The sequence below is a fragment of the Gobio gobio genome, assembly GCF_949357685.1.
Source record: "Gobio gobio genome assembly, chromosome: 5".
In the NCBI taxonomy this organism is placed as follows: domain Eukaryota; kingdom Metazoa; phylum Chordata; class Actinopteri; order Cypriniformes; family Gobionidae; genus Gobio; species Gobio gobio.
The window spans coordinates 47075046-47094465 of NC_137101.1; the positions used below are offsets into that span (position 1 = coordinate 47075046).

Here is a 19420-nt window from a genome sequence, read left to right on the forward strand (position 1 = left end):
TCATCAGCTGTGACTTCTGGCACTACTATCCCCGTGGAGTCCCGTGGCCTATTTAAGCCTGACCGTTCGCTGCCCCACACTTGGCTGATCTTCTGTGCTGCATCCCGCACTGTCCCCTCCTGAATGTTCTTTAGGTTCCTACGAGCCCACTTGGTTGCTACTTCTAGGGCTATTTCTCCCTCTTCCAAATGAATTTCCCCCAGCTTGGCCAGGGCCTCCTGCTGGATTGGGGTATAGTGCTCTCTTAAAATGTCCAAACTGTCCTGTAGCCACCTCCTGGCACTCCCATACAACTTCCAGCCTGTTGTGGGTGTTGGGGCTGCTGGCATCACCACTGCCCCCAACCACCTTGCTACATTTTGCAGGGCTCTAGGTCCTGGCTCTTTGTCCATCTCGTTGATTATATAGGTGATGAGTCACCTTAATGTATCTATGCATGGTTCTTACCATGGTCTTGAAACCATTATTATCCATTTTTTCCAATCTATAACAGAAAACAACTATTAGTACCTTTCTGTCTATTACGCAATCCCCTCTCTCATAACCTACTTAAAAAAAAACCCTTCCCAGACTTTTCCTTCCATTTCCCTTCTCTCTTCTCCCCCCTCCCCCGGAGTACAAAATCCTTCATTAAATTTACTCCTGACCAGCAAACCAAACCAAAACCCCAAGGAGTCCTGGCCCGATAATCCTGGCCAAGCATTGTACCCCTAAGAGACCATTCTCCTTGTTTTTTAGAAACTCCCTTCTAACTCCCCTTCCAACTAAAGGAAAACTTCAAATGAATTTTATGTGCCTTGTACAAATAATGCATTTTCATGAAAGGAATAAAAGAGAAATGAATGAATGAATGAAACTTTCCACCCACCCCTTACCGCCATCTTCCCTACTCATATCCCTACCCAGGAGTACAAAATCTTCAATCTAAATTTACTCCAGGCCTGCGAACCAAACTATAACCCGATGAGCCATGGTCCAATAATCCAAGCCCGGCATCATACTCCCAAGAGACCATTCTCTTTCCTTCCAACCTTCTAAATCTAGGCCCTAGATGTTAAGCCTACCAGCCTGCTCTCTGGCCCAGGCTATTGTTGAATCTCATGAAAAGAATGAAGTGAGGGAGGGTGGCGAGACTGCGTCGGCCCCCCTCAGGCGCCTAGCTTGGCATTCCTTTCGCTCCCTCACTTGATCCCCACCCGGATCACCTGGTTCAGAACCAAGTAAGGCAGCATTTTTATTTCTAATTAATCTCCCAATACTTCAGTTTTACACAGCCCCCCCAGCTCCGAAGGCACTGGTAGGTTAGGTTTTTTGAGAAAGCAACGCCTCCCCCCAGACCACCCTTTCGGGCCGTCCAGTTTGGTTTAGGGAGGACGCAGGAAGGCACTGGCCAGCACATGTTTTTGATGAGGCTGCTCCACTCTTGCCGCTGCTTATGCCTCCCCCTCTTTTTCTTTTCAATAAAAATTCTCCTGTTATCTTGTTTTCTCTTCTTTCCATGTCTCCAACCCTAATTTGTTGTCCTCAACCATGCCATTTTACTTGTTTCAAGTCCAAGGTTAGGGTTAGTCATTAGAGTATTAGTAGACTGTTAGAGGTAGTAGAGTAAGGGGTTAGGGGAGTAAGGGGTTAGGGGTAGTAGAGGAAGTTAGAATGTCTGTTGGGGAGCATCAACATAAAGTGTTAGGCAGATATTAAGCGGACCGTCTACTAATACTCTAATGAGCGTTAACATGGAGGTGCAACTTAAAAGAATGTCTAAAAACTAGTGCTGTCAAACATTAGCGTGTTAACGCATGCAATTAATTTTTTCAGTTAAATGCATTAAAAATATTTAACAACACATCATATCCATGTCATGTTTGGCAATGGTGACGATCTTAAAGTGACAGCAGCCTAATAAAACAGATACTGTCATTAATGGTAACAAGAACATAGTTGCTTTAATAAGGATCTATAATTAATCTATATTTAATTTATAATCTATGCAGTTAAGATGGTTAAGTATTTGATAAATGTATTCAATTTCTGTATATTGATATGAAGGCCACAGGTAAATATGACTCTTATTATAATGGGTTTATGTGAGGATTGTTTTAAGTTCACTTAAACTAAAAACTGTTATATTTTTAAAGACTCATAAATGAATAAATAAATTGATTGCTTTCATTCATGTTGAATGTCTATAATTAATGTTTTAAATATCAGTTTCACAGAGACATCAGTATCAGTTTTAGTGTCAGTGATTCTGGCCTTCATTCATAAAAACATGCCATTACAACACATATTTAAATATCCTGTCTTTAAGTTGTTTCTACATTAATTCAAATGATTTTAATATAAACAAACTAAAAACTCCAATGTTTATTACAGAAAAATATGTGTAATTAGTAAGTTGATTTTTGTATCAAATGACAGCACTCATATATTGATTTCAAAAAATATACTGTCTTTAACTTTTTAATAATATAATTATGTTTTTACTCTGATTTGTTGGTTAAATGTAAACATTTAAATGACTGTAATAACTTATTTTCATGCCAGATTTATTCAAACACACATTAAATAATGAAGACAACACTAACAGGTTAAGGAAACATATCGTCGCTGTCCGATGAAAACCACGTATGTCCATTTTGCCGATTTTGAGATTTTTCGACGGATTGAATGTCCAGGTTCATTTCCGTATACAGTATGCTTCACATATCTAAATGGCCAATGAAAAGTTGTGAAATCATGTCATCTGATTTTCATGTATATCCATTTGGTGTCAAAGCTGTCAATCACGCCGCGTATCTCCCGCCCTGTGGAAGCATCTCGCCGGTCTCGCTGGTCTCGTGAAGTTGTTTCATCGAAGCTCAGCACTGGATAGCCGATAGTACGACATTGAAGCTCTCCGCAGTTTAGTTCTAATCTAGTTCTTCACAGATTAGTTTGCTTGCTAGTATGTAAATAAACTCGGTCTCTTTGATAAGATTCAGCCTTTTTTTCTCAGTCAAACTGATCAAATTATAGCCTGTAATGCTACTCTCATGATTGTCACTAGAACATGCCTCACTCATACTGCTATCACCGCTTGCCAGAGGCTGAGAATATCCAGCACGTATTCCTCTGTATTCCTCACGTATTCCTCTGCTGAAACGCGACTTTGCCATTCTAATTAATGATCGGAAGAACGCGTATCGACCACCGTTACTGTAAAATATGCACGTATGTCCATTTAAACTCAATTTTGGTCAAATGTGGATTATATCATTACACTGGCAAGAATATGGTTACATGTAAAGATGCCGTACCAAGTATGACAACGCTACATTCAACTGCTTTTGAAATACAGTGTTTTTTTCACTTCCTGAAAAGTAAGCGTTTTGGACATACGTGAGTTTCATCGGGCAGCGACGATATAATGAATATGTAATATTTAGCAAAATGCCCCTCTCTAGAGTTATTATTTTTCTAGTTAACTAACAAGAAATGAGATCTGGACATTGAGTGTCTTTCTGAAGTGAATAATGTCTGCTGACTCTAGTGACTGGTGTTGGCATAGTTTCATGATGGCCACATGTTAACTCTAAAGTGAACATATACAGTAGAGAGACAACCGCATGTGTGTCTGTATCTCGATGCGTGCAGGTCTTAAAGTGACCACAGCCCATAATAAACATGTTCACCCAATTCACCAAATGAAGTTCTGTCATTACTCGCTCTCATGTTGTCCCAATCCTGTATTCATTTCTTTCTTCTACACTTCATTGTGTTATACATTGATTCTTATTAAAGCTTCTGTATTACAGCTCTCAGTCAAGAGCACTGAGAGATTTTCTCTGTGTTTTGTTATTTTATTAACATTAAAGGGATAGTTCACCCAAAAACAATTATTTTGTATAATTATTCATTCAATTTCTTACTTGAGTTCCCCTGCTAACATTAGCATTCCCAGGGCTAAATATCACATTATTGGGGTCGCCTCAACCCGTGGACATGAAAAACAGCGGCAACAGTGTTAAAGTAGCCCAATCCCGTGGGAAAGCCACAGACTTGGCAACATATCCGGGGCAGCACTGATAACAGTGTGTGTGCTCCTAAATGTGTGTGTGTGTGTGTGTGTGTGTGTGTGCAGTGACGTGTGTGTGTGTGTGTGTGTGTGTGTGTGTGTGTGTGTGTGTGTGTGTGTGTGTGTGTGTGTGTGTGTGTGTGTGTGTGTGTGTGTGTGTGTGCACGCTTCAATGAAAACAGTCCATTAACATAAAACACTGATAAACTGATTTGGAACGACCTGAGCATTAAACAGTTTTATTGCACACCTTCCAGCCAATCAGAACCGAGTATTCAGACAGACCATGGTACAAGAACAAGACAGCACATTAATACTATGATTAACATATGAACACAGGCTAAATATTAATAATGAGTGATGATGAAACACATTGATGGGCTTCTTACCCTCCTTTGAGGCGGTGGTTGTGTCTTCAGTCTCAGCATGTCTGTGACACACACAGTCAGAGCAGGACTGACACACGTCAGCGGCACGAGCTTACAGAATTTACTGATGTACATTTTCTGATCCAAAATCCTACAACCAAGTGAAATTGTATGAAACCGTACACAGATCAGAAAGCTGTGATCTGGAAATGAACACAGATCCAGACGGATATAAAAGTGCACACTGAACAATGAAGATGCAGATTCTCACTCAGATGCTGACAGGGAATCGTACACTTGGCTGATTCAGAAGCACACACTGATCAAAAGCCGAGGCAGTGAAAGTGAGTCTGAGTGAGAAGAACACAGAGCCTCTGGAGCTCCAGTGCTGGGATGGCATCAATAGAATGCAGTCCATTATTGTTTGGATTTAAACTGAAGTGACTTGAGTTTATTCGCCTTATTCTGCCCCGCCCACTTTTAATACTTCGCTCTTCCGCATCTTGTCTACTAGTGGTTAGTAACCAGGGGTCAGTGGAGACGACTGGATGCTCAGCATCGCTGGTTTGGGAAGGTCGTGCAGCCACACAGCCTCGATATTATGGAAGGTAAGAATATCACACACATTATTATTATTATTAATATTATTAATATCTTGCAACGTTCATGTTGTTACCATAATTATGTTATAAATGTATAAACTTAAGTATATTAACATGTGTTTGTGAAATATACAAATGAGTCCTTCATCCCTTGCCTCACCCGACAATAAGCATTAAAATAACATAAAAAATATAATTTGTTTTACACATAAAATCTATACTAAGACTCTACGACATTTTCAGTGATAGTGATTTGTCACATATATAATTTGAACATATATAATGTGTGGAATAGAGATATATGTCAATATACGGTATGATTTCTGAAAGCTGTGCATTTATGATTTTACTCTATATGAGCATATTAGGATATTTCATATATGAGATATATATTATACATATATAAATATATATAATATATGGGATAAATGTATATGTCAATATATGGAATTGTTCCAATTTCTAATAGGTTTCATACTGTATGTTTTTACTAGGGATCGACCGATATGGATTTTTTTAGTGCCGATGCCGATACCGATTTAAAAAAAATCATCCATAGCCGATGACCGATACAGGCTGCCGATTTTCTTGAGCCGATATTTGGAGCCGATACTGCTTTTGCTCCCTCAATTTACATCATAAAAATGACAAATAGTAAAAACAGGTGAGGTAGAAAAAGAGTTCTGTGCTGAAAATACTGAAAATAAATATTTAAGCATAAATAAAATAATTACACTATTGCACACAGTAGCAACAAGCAAGCAGCATAATAAAGTGCGCACTGACTGTACAATACTTCATTTTAAAACTATTTACAACCTAGTCATTTAATGCTTAGCTGCACTTAACTTAATCTCTTGTAGTGCAACACCAGCAGTAATTCAGGAAAAAATGTCCCAATGCTCCACGTTAAACTTCGCTCTTCTGACCGTTTACCATCGTGTCAATTCTCAATTGATTTGATTAATATGTGAGACGGAGGGAGAGCAAGACAGTTTGAAGACGGTGAGAGCTGGGGCGGACTGGCCATCTGGCATACTGGGGCGTTTTCCCGGTAGGCCGCTGGACAATGTGGGCCGGCCCGTTGCTACGTAAATATGAAGAATAAATTATAGTAAAACTATGTAGCCTATCCTTCCGTCAGCCCAGACGAATGGCCCGCGCAGCCCACCTGAGGCAAAACTCTAATCTATAGCCTGGGGTAAAAGCGCTCGTCAATGTCAAAATGTTTGCAATATCCAAGGAGGCGGGATTTACTGTGTACAGCAGCCGAGCAGTGCGGGCGGCACTTGAATGCGAGCCGAGGTAAGAGCTGAATATGAGTCAATGGGCTACAGCAATATTTCCCGACTGTTAACAATTTTAAAAATGTTAAACAACGGACATTAATTTCCAGGGATGTAAACTAGGCTACTGCTGACCTTTTAGAATTAATCAGATTGTAATGCCTTTATGATATTTGTCACAGAATGCTCAAAGAAACATTAACTTAGGAGTCGCAGTTTTCAGCATATCAAAGGGAATGTTTGTCTTTGTTTCCAGGCTTTCTTCAGTAATTTCACAATCATTTTCAAATTATTCATAGTACTCAAAATATATTTCTGAAACGTAGGCTTAGCCTAGACATACATCATGCTAAAACTGGCAACTTTCATATTCAAGCAGCCTATGGAAAGTGTCATATATGAAAATAAATATATAATTTGCTAGTTAGTTCACATGCATTATTTTACACACTGGTCATCAAAAATTTGAAATAATTAAGACTTTTTAAAATGTTTTTGAAAGAAGAAGGCTGAATTTATTTGATCAAAAATACAGTAAAACAACAAATATTAAGACATATTAATACAATTTTCAATAGGAAAAGTTGTTTTCTATGAGAATGTATTGTAAAATGTAATTTATTTCTGTAAAAGCTGACTTTTCAGCATCATTACTTCAGTAAGTGTCACATGATCCTTCAGAAATCATTTTAATATGCTGTATTTTTCATATAATTTTTAAACTCTTTTCCACTATTTGAGCTCTATTCCATAAAATTACAGATTACATACTATAACCACAAGAAAGGCACCCTAAAACAGTCCACATTCTGCACTACATCCTAAGTCTTCTAGACCATAGCATTAATTGTATATGGTCTGATTTTATAGTAGGTATTGCACTTGATATTAAACTACAGTGTAGGGAAAAGAGAAATCAAAATTTGTATATAAAAAAATGCTATCTGCCATGTGCACCAGGAAAGACAAATTATAACCTGAAGAAGTATGCCAGTCATTCAGTATGATAAGCATTTCAGTAAAACAATTAACGTAATTCACATTTTTCTATAAATAGCTTTGGTGTTTAAAATTTCCCTGTGTATAATGAGCAGGTGGGTTAATGGTGAGGTGTGTCGCAGACCGGGTGTGATGGGCCGTTTTGTGCCAGAAAGTCCAGAGCCACTTTTTTGCCCCAGTCCACCCCTGGGTGAGAGTGCGCGCGCCGTTCTCTCAGCAACACATGCGACCTGTCACAAGCGCAGCAGTCAGTCTCTACATCACTCACCAATCAAATAAGGCTTTGGCGGGATAAAAAATTAGCTTTGACGGCTGCCAAAAAACGCAGTTTGTGACGGCTGGTGTTGATTCTGTGGCGCACCACCGCGACTTAGTCTATGTGTGGGAAACACTGCAGACACACACACACGCGTCCAAACCGCAGCCAGGTGGTCCCTGAATAAAACTCCCACAAATACCACAGAACAACGGCAGCATTACTTAATCCTATGACCAGTGTTCGTAACAGCACCGTATGCATACGGATAGCCTACAACTGAGCTATTTGCAGCTCCCTAAATACAATGGCAAGCAGTTTTATAGACGAGGCATTCAGCATTTGCGTTTTCCATTTGAACGCAAAAACTTGCTTAGCTATAGTTGCATGCACATATAGAGCAACGTGTTTCCACTTTCAAAGTGTATGGCAATATTTCAACTCAGTCAAACAGTTAAAAGATGCTTTGAAAGGTTAAAACGTATCGTTGTGTTGAAGAGCAGATTCCAGCTCTGCTAGTGGAGCGGCAGTGCATGAACTGCAGCGTCTCCAGCAGCACAACACAGAGCTGCCTGTGGACGCCTGTCTGTAAATAATGCCGAGAAAAAACTAAAAACGCAAATATCACTAGTTTGGACAAGTGCATGCAAAAGCCTATTACTCCTAAACAAAAAGTCGGAACTTCATGAAAATAGGCTAGAGAACCTAGAGAATAATTTATAAACACTTGATTTTTTCATAAGTAATGTAATCATCTTCGTTCAAACTTTAAAGGAATTTTAGTAGTGGCTATGACATGCTTGTATAACAATGTTTCACAAAATAACAAAGGCACAGCACATCAATAAATATATATATTTTTTAAATTGTGGAAACCAGTGATCTAAGTAAGACATATACGACAGCAATGATTGTAGCACAAAGAATTTCTGAAAAAAAACAAAAAATTTCTGAATTTTACAGCAGTCAAAAAGTAGTAGGAAGCGTAGAGACCCTTCCTTTGAATGACTTCAGCATACCTGCGGCCACAGCTAGTCTCTCACACTACTCTTCTGTTGTGAACTTGTTCAACTCTTCTTGCAGTCTCTTCCACATTTGTGCGACTGTAGTGGGATTCTTACCCATAACTGTATCACCAAGGATTGTCCATATATTTTCAATCAGGTGTAGATCAGGACTCTGGGCTGGCCAGTTCATTATTTAAATGTTTTCAGCTTCAAGTAGCTGCTTTGGCTTTTTTTTCTCCTCTGTACACACTACATGCTACTCAGCAAAGGTTTTGATGAGAGGTTTTGTCACTGAAGAGTGGGCTTTCAGTCCAAATTCTCTTAAACATTGAGAAACTGTATGATGAGACAGATCCTTACCCTGTTCTGCACTGAACTGGCAAGCAGTTCCAGCTGCAGTGTTGAACCGATTACCCGTTGAGATTCTCTGCATTATCCTGTCTTCTTTTGCATTTGTCTTTCGTGGACGATCAGCCTTTTTGGGGACTTCAATAAGTGACATTGTAAAGATGCAATATGCTAGAAACCACAGATTTGGGACAAGCAATTTATAGCTTAAAAGGTCATAACTTTGGCCTTCATATGGACAACCTTAAAACTGTATTGGTTCCACTCATTTTATAATGTCCGACCATCTGGCAAAGTCAGTGAAAACTTGAAATTTCGGCTGCCAGTTAAATAGGGCTTGTCAGATAATTAAAGAAATTGCACTGGGTGCCAGATTAGCATTAATAGGTATCTGAAAGTGTTCTGTAATTTTGATGCTTTGCTTCAGAATATATTTAACTGATGAAATATGCTTAAATTGTGCTTTAACTCCTGGTAGGATAACTTGAGATGGGACTAAGCAGTGACCTAGTAATTTAGGAAATTGTAGGTTGTCCCCTATTTTTGATCTCCACTGTATGATTCTAAACAAGCATGCAAACATTTATGGAAACTAGACCATAGATGGCTCTATATCTTAAAAAACCGTTAAAAACAAATGTTCTTAGTAAATTGGCTTTAAATTGACTTTTCCATCAATAAGTGCTTCAATGATTCGTAAATAAAACATAGTACCTTTTAACGCATGTACTTAAAGTGTTTGGACCCCAATGATTGATGCTCACAGCTACATTTGATTTGTTCATTGATACAGGGCATCTGCACTTACAATGGAACTGGGTCAAATTCTCAGGGCCAAACAAGAGACTGGTCTGACTGCTGGACTCACTGGTCTGACTGCTGGACTGACTGGTCCTACTGCTGGACTGGCTGGTCCTACTGCTGGACTGACTGGGCCGACAGCTGGACTGACTGGTCCTACTGCTGGTCTGACTGGTCCTACTGCTGGACTGACTGGGCTGACTGCTGGACTCACTGGTCTGACTGCTGGACTGACTGGTCCTACTGTTGGACTCACTGGTCCCACTGCTGGACTGACTGGTCTGATGGGGTCGGCTGCTGGATCTGCCACTGCTTTGCCCCCAGCACTAACAGTTTAGGAGGCTTTTCCTCTATTGACGCAGGCTGGAGGCTTAAAAATAATGCGTTGCTGCAGGAGCAGACATCTTATAGATATAGCTATGCCGCCCGAAGGATATTCAATAAACTATTTAAAGGAGAGAAGCAATCTTAACAAAGCAGTTGCTTATATGGTCCCTCTGCAATGTGATCTCCCCCTGAATGGGGATATTCAAAAGGTAAGCTATGCCAGTTTCTTATTTGTGTGTAATATTTCTATGTTCTCCTTTATATTCTATGTAATTTGCATTTTAGGATGACAGTGTAAGAGAGGGGGATGCTTTGCATCAAACATGCATGAACTGCAATCAACTAGTGGCACTACATCTTTTTGAAAGCTACAAAGCATGCTGCATTACCAGGTAATCGACTGTCAGTGTCTTCTCGCTTCTTTCTCTTCTAATGTCTCCACTGCTAAAACTACATACTATCACAACAAAATCAACAACTGCTCTGACTCTTGCACAATTTTCAAAACATTCTCTTCGCTCCTTTGTCCCCCCCCCTTCATCAACGCTTACAGCTGACGACTTTTCATCATTTTTCACAAATAAAACCTCCTCCATCAGCAGCCAATTCTCCACTCCACAAACTGACACGCACATCTCAACAACCAACACACACACGCTCCCCTCCTTCTCTCTGCTCTCCGAAGCAGAAGTCTCCAAACTCATCCTTTCCAATCACCCCACTACCTGTCCGCTTGACCCTATCCCCACTCACCTCCTTCAGGCCATTTCTTCAGTTACTCCTGCACTCACTCACATTGTAAACACCTCTCTTCACACCGGGACCTTCCCCACAGCATTTAAGCAGGCTCGGGTGACCCCACTGCTTAAGAAACACTCTCTGAACCCAGCACTTTTAGAAAACTACCGACCGGTATCCCTTCTGCCTTTCATTGCAAAGACACTTGAGCGAGTTGTGTTCAACCAGCTCTCTATGTTTCTTGAACAGAACAACCTCCTGGACAACAACCCATCTGGCTTCAAAAGCGGCCACTCAACTGAGACTGCTCTGCTCTCGGTTACGGAGGCACTGAGACAGGAAAGAACAGCTTCCAAATCCACAGTACTTATCTTACTGGATTTGTCTGCTGCTTTTGACACAGTTAACCACCAGATCCTCCTGTCAACTCTCATGACGATGGACATCTCAGGAACTGCTCTCTAGTTGTCTTATCTCTCAGGTAGGTCCTTCAGGGTGTCATGGAGAGATGAAGTGTCTAAGTAACATCATCTAGCTACTGGAGTTCCCCAGGGCTCAGTGCTTGGACCACTTCTCTTCTCCATCTACATGTCATCACTAGGATCTGTCATTCAGAAACATGGCTTATCCTATCACTGCTATGCCAACGACACTCAATTCTACGTCTCATTTAAACCAGATGATCCTACGGTTGGTGTTCCTATCGGTGCCTGTCTGACAGACATTTCTGCCTGGATGAAGGAACATCACCTGCAACTCAACCTTGCAAAGACAGCACCCAGCACTTCACCACAATCTCTCCATTCAGCTCGGTTCATCAACCATTACTCCGTCCAGGACAGCCAGGAACCTTAGAGTTGTGATTGATGATCAGCTAAAATTCACTGACCACATTACTGCAACAACCCGGTCCTGCAGATTTGTGCTATACAACATTAGGAAGATTAGATCCTTCCTATCAGAGCAGGCCACACAACTCCTGGTCCAAGCTCTTGTTCTCTCCAGACTGGACTACTGCAATGCTCTTCTAGCGGGCCTTCCGGCATGCACTATCAAACCCTTGCAACTGATCCAGAATACAGCAGCGAGGGTGGTCTTTAACGAGCCGAAGAGAGCGCACGTCACGCCTCTCTTCATCAGTCTGCACTGGCTGCCAATAGCCGCTCGCATGAAATTTAAGGCACTGGTGCTCACCTTCAAAGCAACCACTGGCTCTGCACCAATATACCTAAACCCGCTTGTTCAGACTTACACGCCCTCCAGGAGCTTACGTTCTGTAAATGAACGACGCCTTGTGGTACCATCCCAAAGAGGCATGAAATCACTCTCACAGACCTTTTCCTGGACCGTTCCCACCTGGTAAAATGACCTGCCTATCTCAATTTGAGCAGCCGAGTCTGTAGCCATTTCAAGAAACATCTAAAAACACATCTTTTCCAACAGCACCTGACCAATCAAGAATAGTACTTATCACTCTATTCATTTTCTGTTTGTCTATTTAATAATATATATAAAAAAATAACAAATCCTATGTGCTCTGTTCTAGATTAACTGAGACTGTTACTGCACTTGCATATTGTTGCCCCTTGACTGTTCTAGTTGCTTCTATTGCACTCATTTGTAAGTCACTTTGGATAAAAGCGTCTGCTAAATGACTAAATGTAAATGAAAAAAACGTAACTGGCGCGGCGATGATATCAGATGTAGCGTATGCATTTTGAACTGTGAGAGGCGTTACACTTCTTTGTAAGTCGAATATGGAAGGTGGTCCGCCAGAAGCTTGACATTTTACTTTTACACTCTACTATTTTGCATAATTATCAAAATCCGGCTTTCACATCATCATTTCATGTGTTTTTATAACAGCCCACATTTCACATAGTAGGCCTGTAGGCACTTGTAGGCACTTGGGCTTCATTAAACCAACTATGATAGTTTCATCAAATGGTAAACAGTATCAATATGCAGTGAGAGTAAATTAAACACTACTTACAATTAATGTGACTTCTATTTTAGCCATTTCACATTTGTTAAAAAAGATGAAAACAGACAGTGGCTACATAGTCTTCAAACGATTTATGAATAAGACCAGGTAATTACCACTCCACTTCACCTTGTCATTGATAAATGTAAAACTAATGCTAAAGTAAACCCCCACAGCTCCTGACAGCAATGGGGATGTTCACCAAGTGCACTGCTCAGGTATTTTAAACAAACCTCTTTTAACCCCTGAGCAAAGAAAAAAAAAGAACTCTGTCTGAGTACATCATAATATATAACAACTATTATATTTATTTCTGTATCTTTCCACATTGATGGCTCATGAAAAGCTTAATTCTGGTGTTATTACATGATTCCTGTCAGTGAAACTCATTCCACACTGAAGACATAAAACAGTTCTCTCATACATGAATCCTCATGTGGTGATTAAGTGTTCCTTTATATTTGAAAGTCTTTTCATTCAAATCGCTTCTCTCCAGTGTGTATTCTCATGTGCCTGTGAAGGATTCCTTTCTGGTTGAAACTCTTTCCACACTGTTGGCAGGTGAACGGCTTCTCTCCAGTGTGAATTCTCATGTGGTCTTCAAAGTGTCCTATTTGATTGAAACTCTTTCCACACTGAACACACAAGTAGGGTTTCTCTCCAGAATGGATTCTCAAGTGGAGTCTAAGCTGTCCTTTTTGATTGAAACTCTTTCCACACTGTTGGCAGTTGTAAGGCTTCTCTCCATTGTGAATTCCCATGTGCCTGTTAAGGCTTCCTTTTTGAGTGAATCCTTTTCCACACTGTTGGCAGATGAAAGGCTTCATTCCAGTGTAAACTCGCTTGTGAACTTTTAGGTTTCTGTCTCGAATGATAGTCTTTCCACACTGAGGGTATGTACAAGGCTTTCCTCTAGTGTGAGTTCTCATGTGCTTATGAAGGTTTCCTTTTTGGTTGAAACTTTTTCCACACTGTTGGCAGGTGAAAGGTTTCTCTTCAGTGTGAAACCTTATGTGGTCTTCAAAGTGTCCTATTTTAATAAAACCCTTTCCACACTGAGGGCATGTGTAGGGTTGCTCTCCAGAGTGAATTCTTAAGTGGGCTTTAAGATTTCCTTTTCTTTTGAAACTCTTCCCACACTGTTGGCAAAAGAAATGAATATTCCCTGCCTTTTGAGCTTTTTTTCGCGAGGAAGTCTTTTCAGTCTGTAAGCAACTGAAAATTTTTTCTCTAGTTATGAAATCATTATGATTCTTATATTGATCTTTTTCTTCCATTTCATTCAGTTCTTCAGTCTCCTCTTTCAGTGCCATCAGGTCTAAAAAGACAAATAAAAGTTAACCCCGCTTTAATGGCACAAAGCAACAGACACCATAACATTTATAGATTAAAAGCATCAAAACCAACACACAACTAGATCTTATACCCACAAAGCTACTATAAGAGGTGTTACATGTAATCTGAGAAGCCTTCTCAATATTGCCAACTCTTCACTTGCTTTAGGCAATGTCTCAAAATGTCAAGCTGACAGTTAAACCTTTTATTTAAAAAAAAAATATTCTAGAGTAGGGCTGCTCTTCTAGAGCAGGAGTAGCCAACCTTGTTCCTGGAAGGCTTTATTACATCAGCTTGTGCCCAGCTTCTGGGTATGATATACATCATCAACCTGACTTATCCCAAACCCCTTTGATTTACTTTTGAGGTGTTCCAGAAAATACTCTTGCTGCTTGATCAGCACAATACGTCACCAAAAGTACAAAGTCTTTTCAGTAGAGTACAGTGAACTTGCAGTAATGATGTTTGAATGTACGTATATCTAGTTTGGGTTGGAAAGAATGTCTCAGTTTTAGTTGAAAGATGTTTTATTTGTTTTTGTATGTTCTCCAGTTGTTGGTTTGTATGTGGATGTCTAGTACGAATGTGTAGTTGTGTGTATAAATGTCCAGTTGTGTTGTTTGAGAATTGCTTGTTTCATTTTGATTTGTGCAATGGTAATCACCTTAAAAGGCACGATTCACCCATAAGGGAAAATTCTGTCATCATTTACTCACCCTCATGTTGTTCCAAGACTTTCGTTCATCTTAAGAACACAAATTAAGACATTTTTGTTGAGATCTGAGAGATTTCTGTCCCTCCATTGACACCTACGCAACTGAAACTTTGATGCTTCAAAAGTTCATAAAGAGATCGTAACACTAATCCATATGAATTGAGCAGATTAGTCCATGTTTTCGGATGAGACACAATCATATTATATGAAGAACAGATTGAATTTACGCTAATAATGCTGTTTTGTGGAGTTGTATAATACATCTTAAGATATTTATTGACTCTATAATGGCTTTTATCTTCAGTTGGTTTAAACTAAGCTGTGGCTGGAAGTCAGTTGTAGTTCTTGTTGTTTTTTCTTCCCTTCAGTGATTCTTGTTAACAGCAGGTGTTCATCAGTGTCTGAATTCACTGTCACGTGGACTATATTAGTAAACTAATGTAGGGAATAGAGAATGAGGGTATAGGGTGTGATTTGGAACACAGCCTTTGAGTGTTGAGCGCTGTAAATTCACGGTATATTATAGTAGTCTACTTTCTCATAAACAACAAATATTAACCAGAATGCATTGTTTTACAGTATATTACTGTTTTAATGGAAAGCAGCATTTTACTGTCAAAATTTGGCCTCTTTTTCTAGCTTTTTTTTTTTTTTACAGTGTATAAGAGAACTATATGTAAAGTTTGGAATAAAGGAGTAATAACCAGGAAAATGTACAAATTATTTATACTGTAATTATTTTAGAACAAAGGGTTACTTATTCTACTGTTATAATAGGCAACAATCCTATATTTGGGAGTAATTTAGTGAGAATATGCAGTGCATACCTATTTATAATAATAGTACCAATACATATAGGCTTTTTAAAATTAAAGGGCACATATCAGTGCATTTAAACAGTATTTTTTAAAAGCAAAAGAGCAGCTGATTTAGTTTGGGTTTCCATGTTTTAAGGATAGTAAAACTACAACTATTGCAAATTTGTTTTTGTTTTTTAGTGGGAAAATATCCATGTAGTTACAGAGTAACAATGCTGATGTCATTGCCTTGTCCAAGAAAAATCCAAAATAAACTGATTTCCAAAGGTGGATATGTGATATAATGCAAGAATATGAATTCAGTATTGCAACAACATTTATATTTTTGTGCAGAAGATGAACAACTTACAGGAATATTCCAAGTTAAAAGTTAAGTTGTAGCAATTTCGTTTAAAATAATGAGGATGATAATATTCTTAACAAATAAATATTTTGGTTAGTGGGGCACATAAAATGTAAGTGAATGGGATCAGATTTTGGAGGCTATAGGGTCTGCCATCAAACACTGAACTGGACTAAATCCAAAAAGATACAGTATGAACAAAATGAGGTCTGAGACCACATTACTACTTGGATTTGGACCAAAAGGATCTGAGTTCAATTCAAAGTGACTCAAATATTTATAACATAGTTACGGGAAGAGCTCATCTAACAAGAGCTGCACATTCTGACTACAAAGGTTGGGTTCACGTGTGCATTCACATCCTTTTCTGAAGATGTAAGATATGATGATTTTGTTGAATTTATCTGAATAGTCTCATATAGGATGAGTTCATCCAAAGCGCTTCAGTTTACTGGTGTTCATTTACTCTTGTCTGACATTATTCACTATATTTAATTTTTTTAAACAATCATATTAATTTGATTCCCGTCAGTGATATTTTCAAAAAATGTTGCCAGCCAGAGCCATTTTTTTTTTGTCATTTTCACCATTGAACATTTTAATAAGGATCTTCTAGAATCTTTGAGAATGAAACCAACCTGTTTGTCCCCCAGTTTCTTCATGTTTCACTCTGAATGTTTCTTCAATCTTCATGTCTTCACTCTCCTCTTTAATAAATGGCATCTTTATATCTTCACTCTCCTCTTTAATAAACACCTTTATAATAGTGGGTCACGTGGATCTCAGTCGCTTCATTCAGAGTTTTTTCTGTGTCTTTGTCCTGTTTAAGATGAGAAAAATTAAGAAAATAAATAAATAAAATCAAACTAAATCTCTGAGCGTGTCTCAATCAGCTCTAGTTCAGTAGTTCGGTGACTGGACCTAAATTATCTGATTAGACAACACTCAAAACAAATACAAGAATGTAAATTGCACATACCCTTGATATATTAGGCAGATTAGCTAATAAATTATTTGTAGAAATCGAGATAGAAATCGAGCACTTCGAAATTGTTGCGAATCAATTGATTCGGACTCGGAGAGTCGAAAGCTCTGGTTCTCTCATCACTCGCCAGAGACTGAATTCATGTTTAAACTGATTTAGGTAAAATCAGTTACTCGAATTCAAAAAATCAAAAGCTTTGTTTAGTCCATTTAACTACACGGTCATGTTGCAGAAAGACAATTTTGTGTAAGGACTCGGAGTATCCACGGATGGCGGTTATACCTGTGGGTCAGGTGGGCAAAGAAATAAAACGAAGTAACATTCCAAAAATTGCGGGTGGATGAGAGATAAATCATTAATGTGTTGATTTTAATAAAGACGCGCAATGAATGTGTGTCATTCTTTAACTTTCGTTTTCAGCTCATTTCAAGATCAAAGACTGCAATGCGAGAGAGAGCGGCATCAGCACTGGTGATATCATTTAGTCTTGGTATTTTTAAATGAAGACAACTGTGTGTTGAGCTTCAGGATGCGACACTGAACATTTCAGTTTCATTTGCGGCAGTTCGCGCGTCAGCTGAAGAGTTACGAGCAACTCGAAACACATGACCAGCATGAATGGAGTTTGCACCACCGTCATTGTGATGTGTATGTGAAATGTTTAATGGTACTTTATATACTTGATATTACTGACATTCACCATTAAAATGTTATCAAACCTAAGCGCAACAAATAGCAGAACAAGCTGTAACTGTTTGTATGTGATGCGCAGTGCTTCTGCTGTCAGAGCTGTGTGCTTTCATTGATATACGTAATTTGAATCTCACACTTTAATCGTATTTATAGCTCCTAACTTAATAAAACAAGCTGTTACTATGATGAATGATTAAGTCAAAATGTAGATCTGTATGTGCGATGTATTTATCTGAATTAAATACAAACACATCTCTCGCTTTTGCTCACGTTCCAGCGGGTACTCCTCCGTGTGCTGTATAAGTTGTCGACCCTGGTTTAGGTTTTTAAAACTACAGTCCTTAACTTTTTGCTCTCCAGCGGTTAATAAACAGAACTGCATGCGTCTTGTGGAAGAACACTGCAGCCGGAGCTACTTCTCTCTGTTTATGTCTATGGCGAGTCACGCAGGGACTGTGCTCCTCCGCAGCGGTTCCAACTAGACCGGTCTGAAATACTCCTAATATAAACACGCATTATAAGTGTACCATAATGATTCAGGGTAAGACAAAAACACGGTTTGGATAATGGATTCATGTTGTACATTCTCATTATATATTTTTTGTAAATCTTGAACACAAAAAAAGTTACGGACAGCAGCTTTAAGAAATGTAATTTCGCCAAAGAAGATTTTTTAAAGCAACCTACTTCAGTGTAGCTAATATGTTACGATAGCATTGCGCTTAACACTGAGAATTAGAATAATTGTAACGTGACGTTCGGGTGTGTATCTAAATCAGAGAAAATCACAGGTGCAGGTGATGGTTTGTTTTTAACAGCGCATTCGGTGGCGTTAGAGCTGATCCGCGCATTTCTCTAGTGTGCCCATCTCTACTCTTGTTCTTGTTCCAAGTTTCCTTCCTGTCCAATATTTTTTGCTTCTTACAAAAGACACAAACCTGTAGCCTTCAGAAGACAGTAAAGGCTTGTGTCATGCCTGAGCTGAAGCTTGAAAGTTTAAGTTAGACAACATAAATGCAATGTTTAGGCATTATGATTATTTATATTACTATTATTTTGATTTATAGGTTGTAGGTTTAGTTTTAGGTAGTACTATGTTTACCTTTTTAAAGTAACTTGAAATTGATTTTTATTTATGATTTTTTTAAATTATATATTTGTATTTGCATTTTGAATATAATATGGCAATTGAATGCACTAAATTGGTTTAGTTTTCACAGATATTAATGTATGCTATTTCAGGCAATTTTTTCTTAAAAAGGAAACAAATTAGTTGTTCATTTTAAGATACCCCTCTTATTTTCTCTTGTATATTTAGTATTGCTCTATAATAAATAAAAAGTACTTATTATCCGACTACTCAATAAATTGATGGAATAATTGGTAGAATACTTGATTACTAAAATAAAATGATAGCTGCAGCCCTAAACTGATTCATGATAAAGAGCTAAATGAGCCGCTCCTTCTGTTACTCATGAGTTTATTATGTTACTTTACTCACACAACACTGATAAATGTTAGATAAAACAATGCAATGTTACATTTAATAATGCATCATTCATTATACTTCACTTTAAACACTTAAAACACAAACCTTTCTTCAGCAGAATCACAACAGATGCAGGAGCATGGTGTGGGATTATGACATCATACTTGAATACCAAAATAAAAGTCCTGTTCACTGCTGAGTCTAAAAACTCGGAGAGCACTGAACAATTTCAGCTTTTTCTGATATAATGCAGAATCAGAACCTCACAATTT

The 19420-nt window shown here is 38.7% G+C and overlaps 1 protein-coding gene across 1 annotated transcript; it reads right to left on the reverse strand.

Annotated features, from left to right (window-relative positions):
- Positions 1–13057: 13057 nt before the first annotated feature.
- Positions 13058–19321, reverse strand: LOC307126240 (uncharacterized protein). The gene is made up of 3 exons (XM_079816674.1): positions 19254–19321; positions 16620–16801; positions 13058–14088 (listed from the first exon to the last, which is right to left on the reverse strand). The coding sequence occupies exons 2-3, from the start codon at positions 16702–16704 to the stop codon at positions 13244–13246; spliced, it is 930 nt and encodes a 309-aa protein (XP_079672800.1). The 5' UTR covers positions 16705–16801; positions 19254–19321; the 3' UTR covers positions 13058–13243.
- Positions 19322–19420: the final 99 nt, after the last annotated feature.

What these genes read in the sequence shown, in the direction of transcription:
- LOC307126240 (XM_079816674.1), bottom strand. Translation starts at nt 16,704, where the DNA reads ATGCCATTTATTAAAGAGGAGAGTGAAGACATGAAGATTGAAGAAACA. An exon ending in AGAAACTGGGGGACAAACAG is followed by an intron (nt 14,089 to 16,619) that starts GTTGGTTTCATT and finishes TTGTCTTTTTAG; the next exon opens with ACCTGATGGCACTGAAAGAG.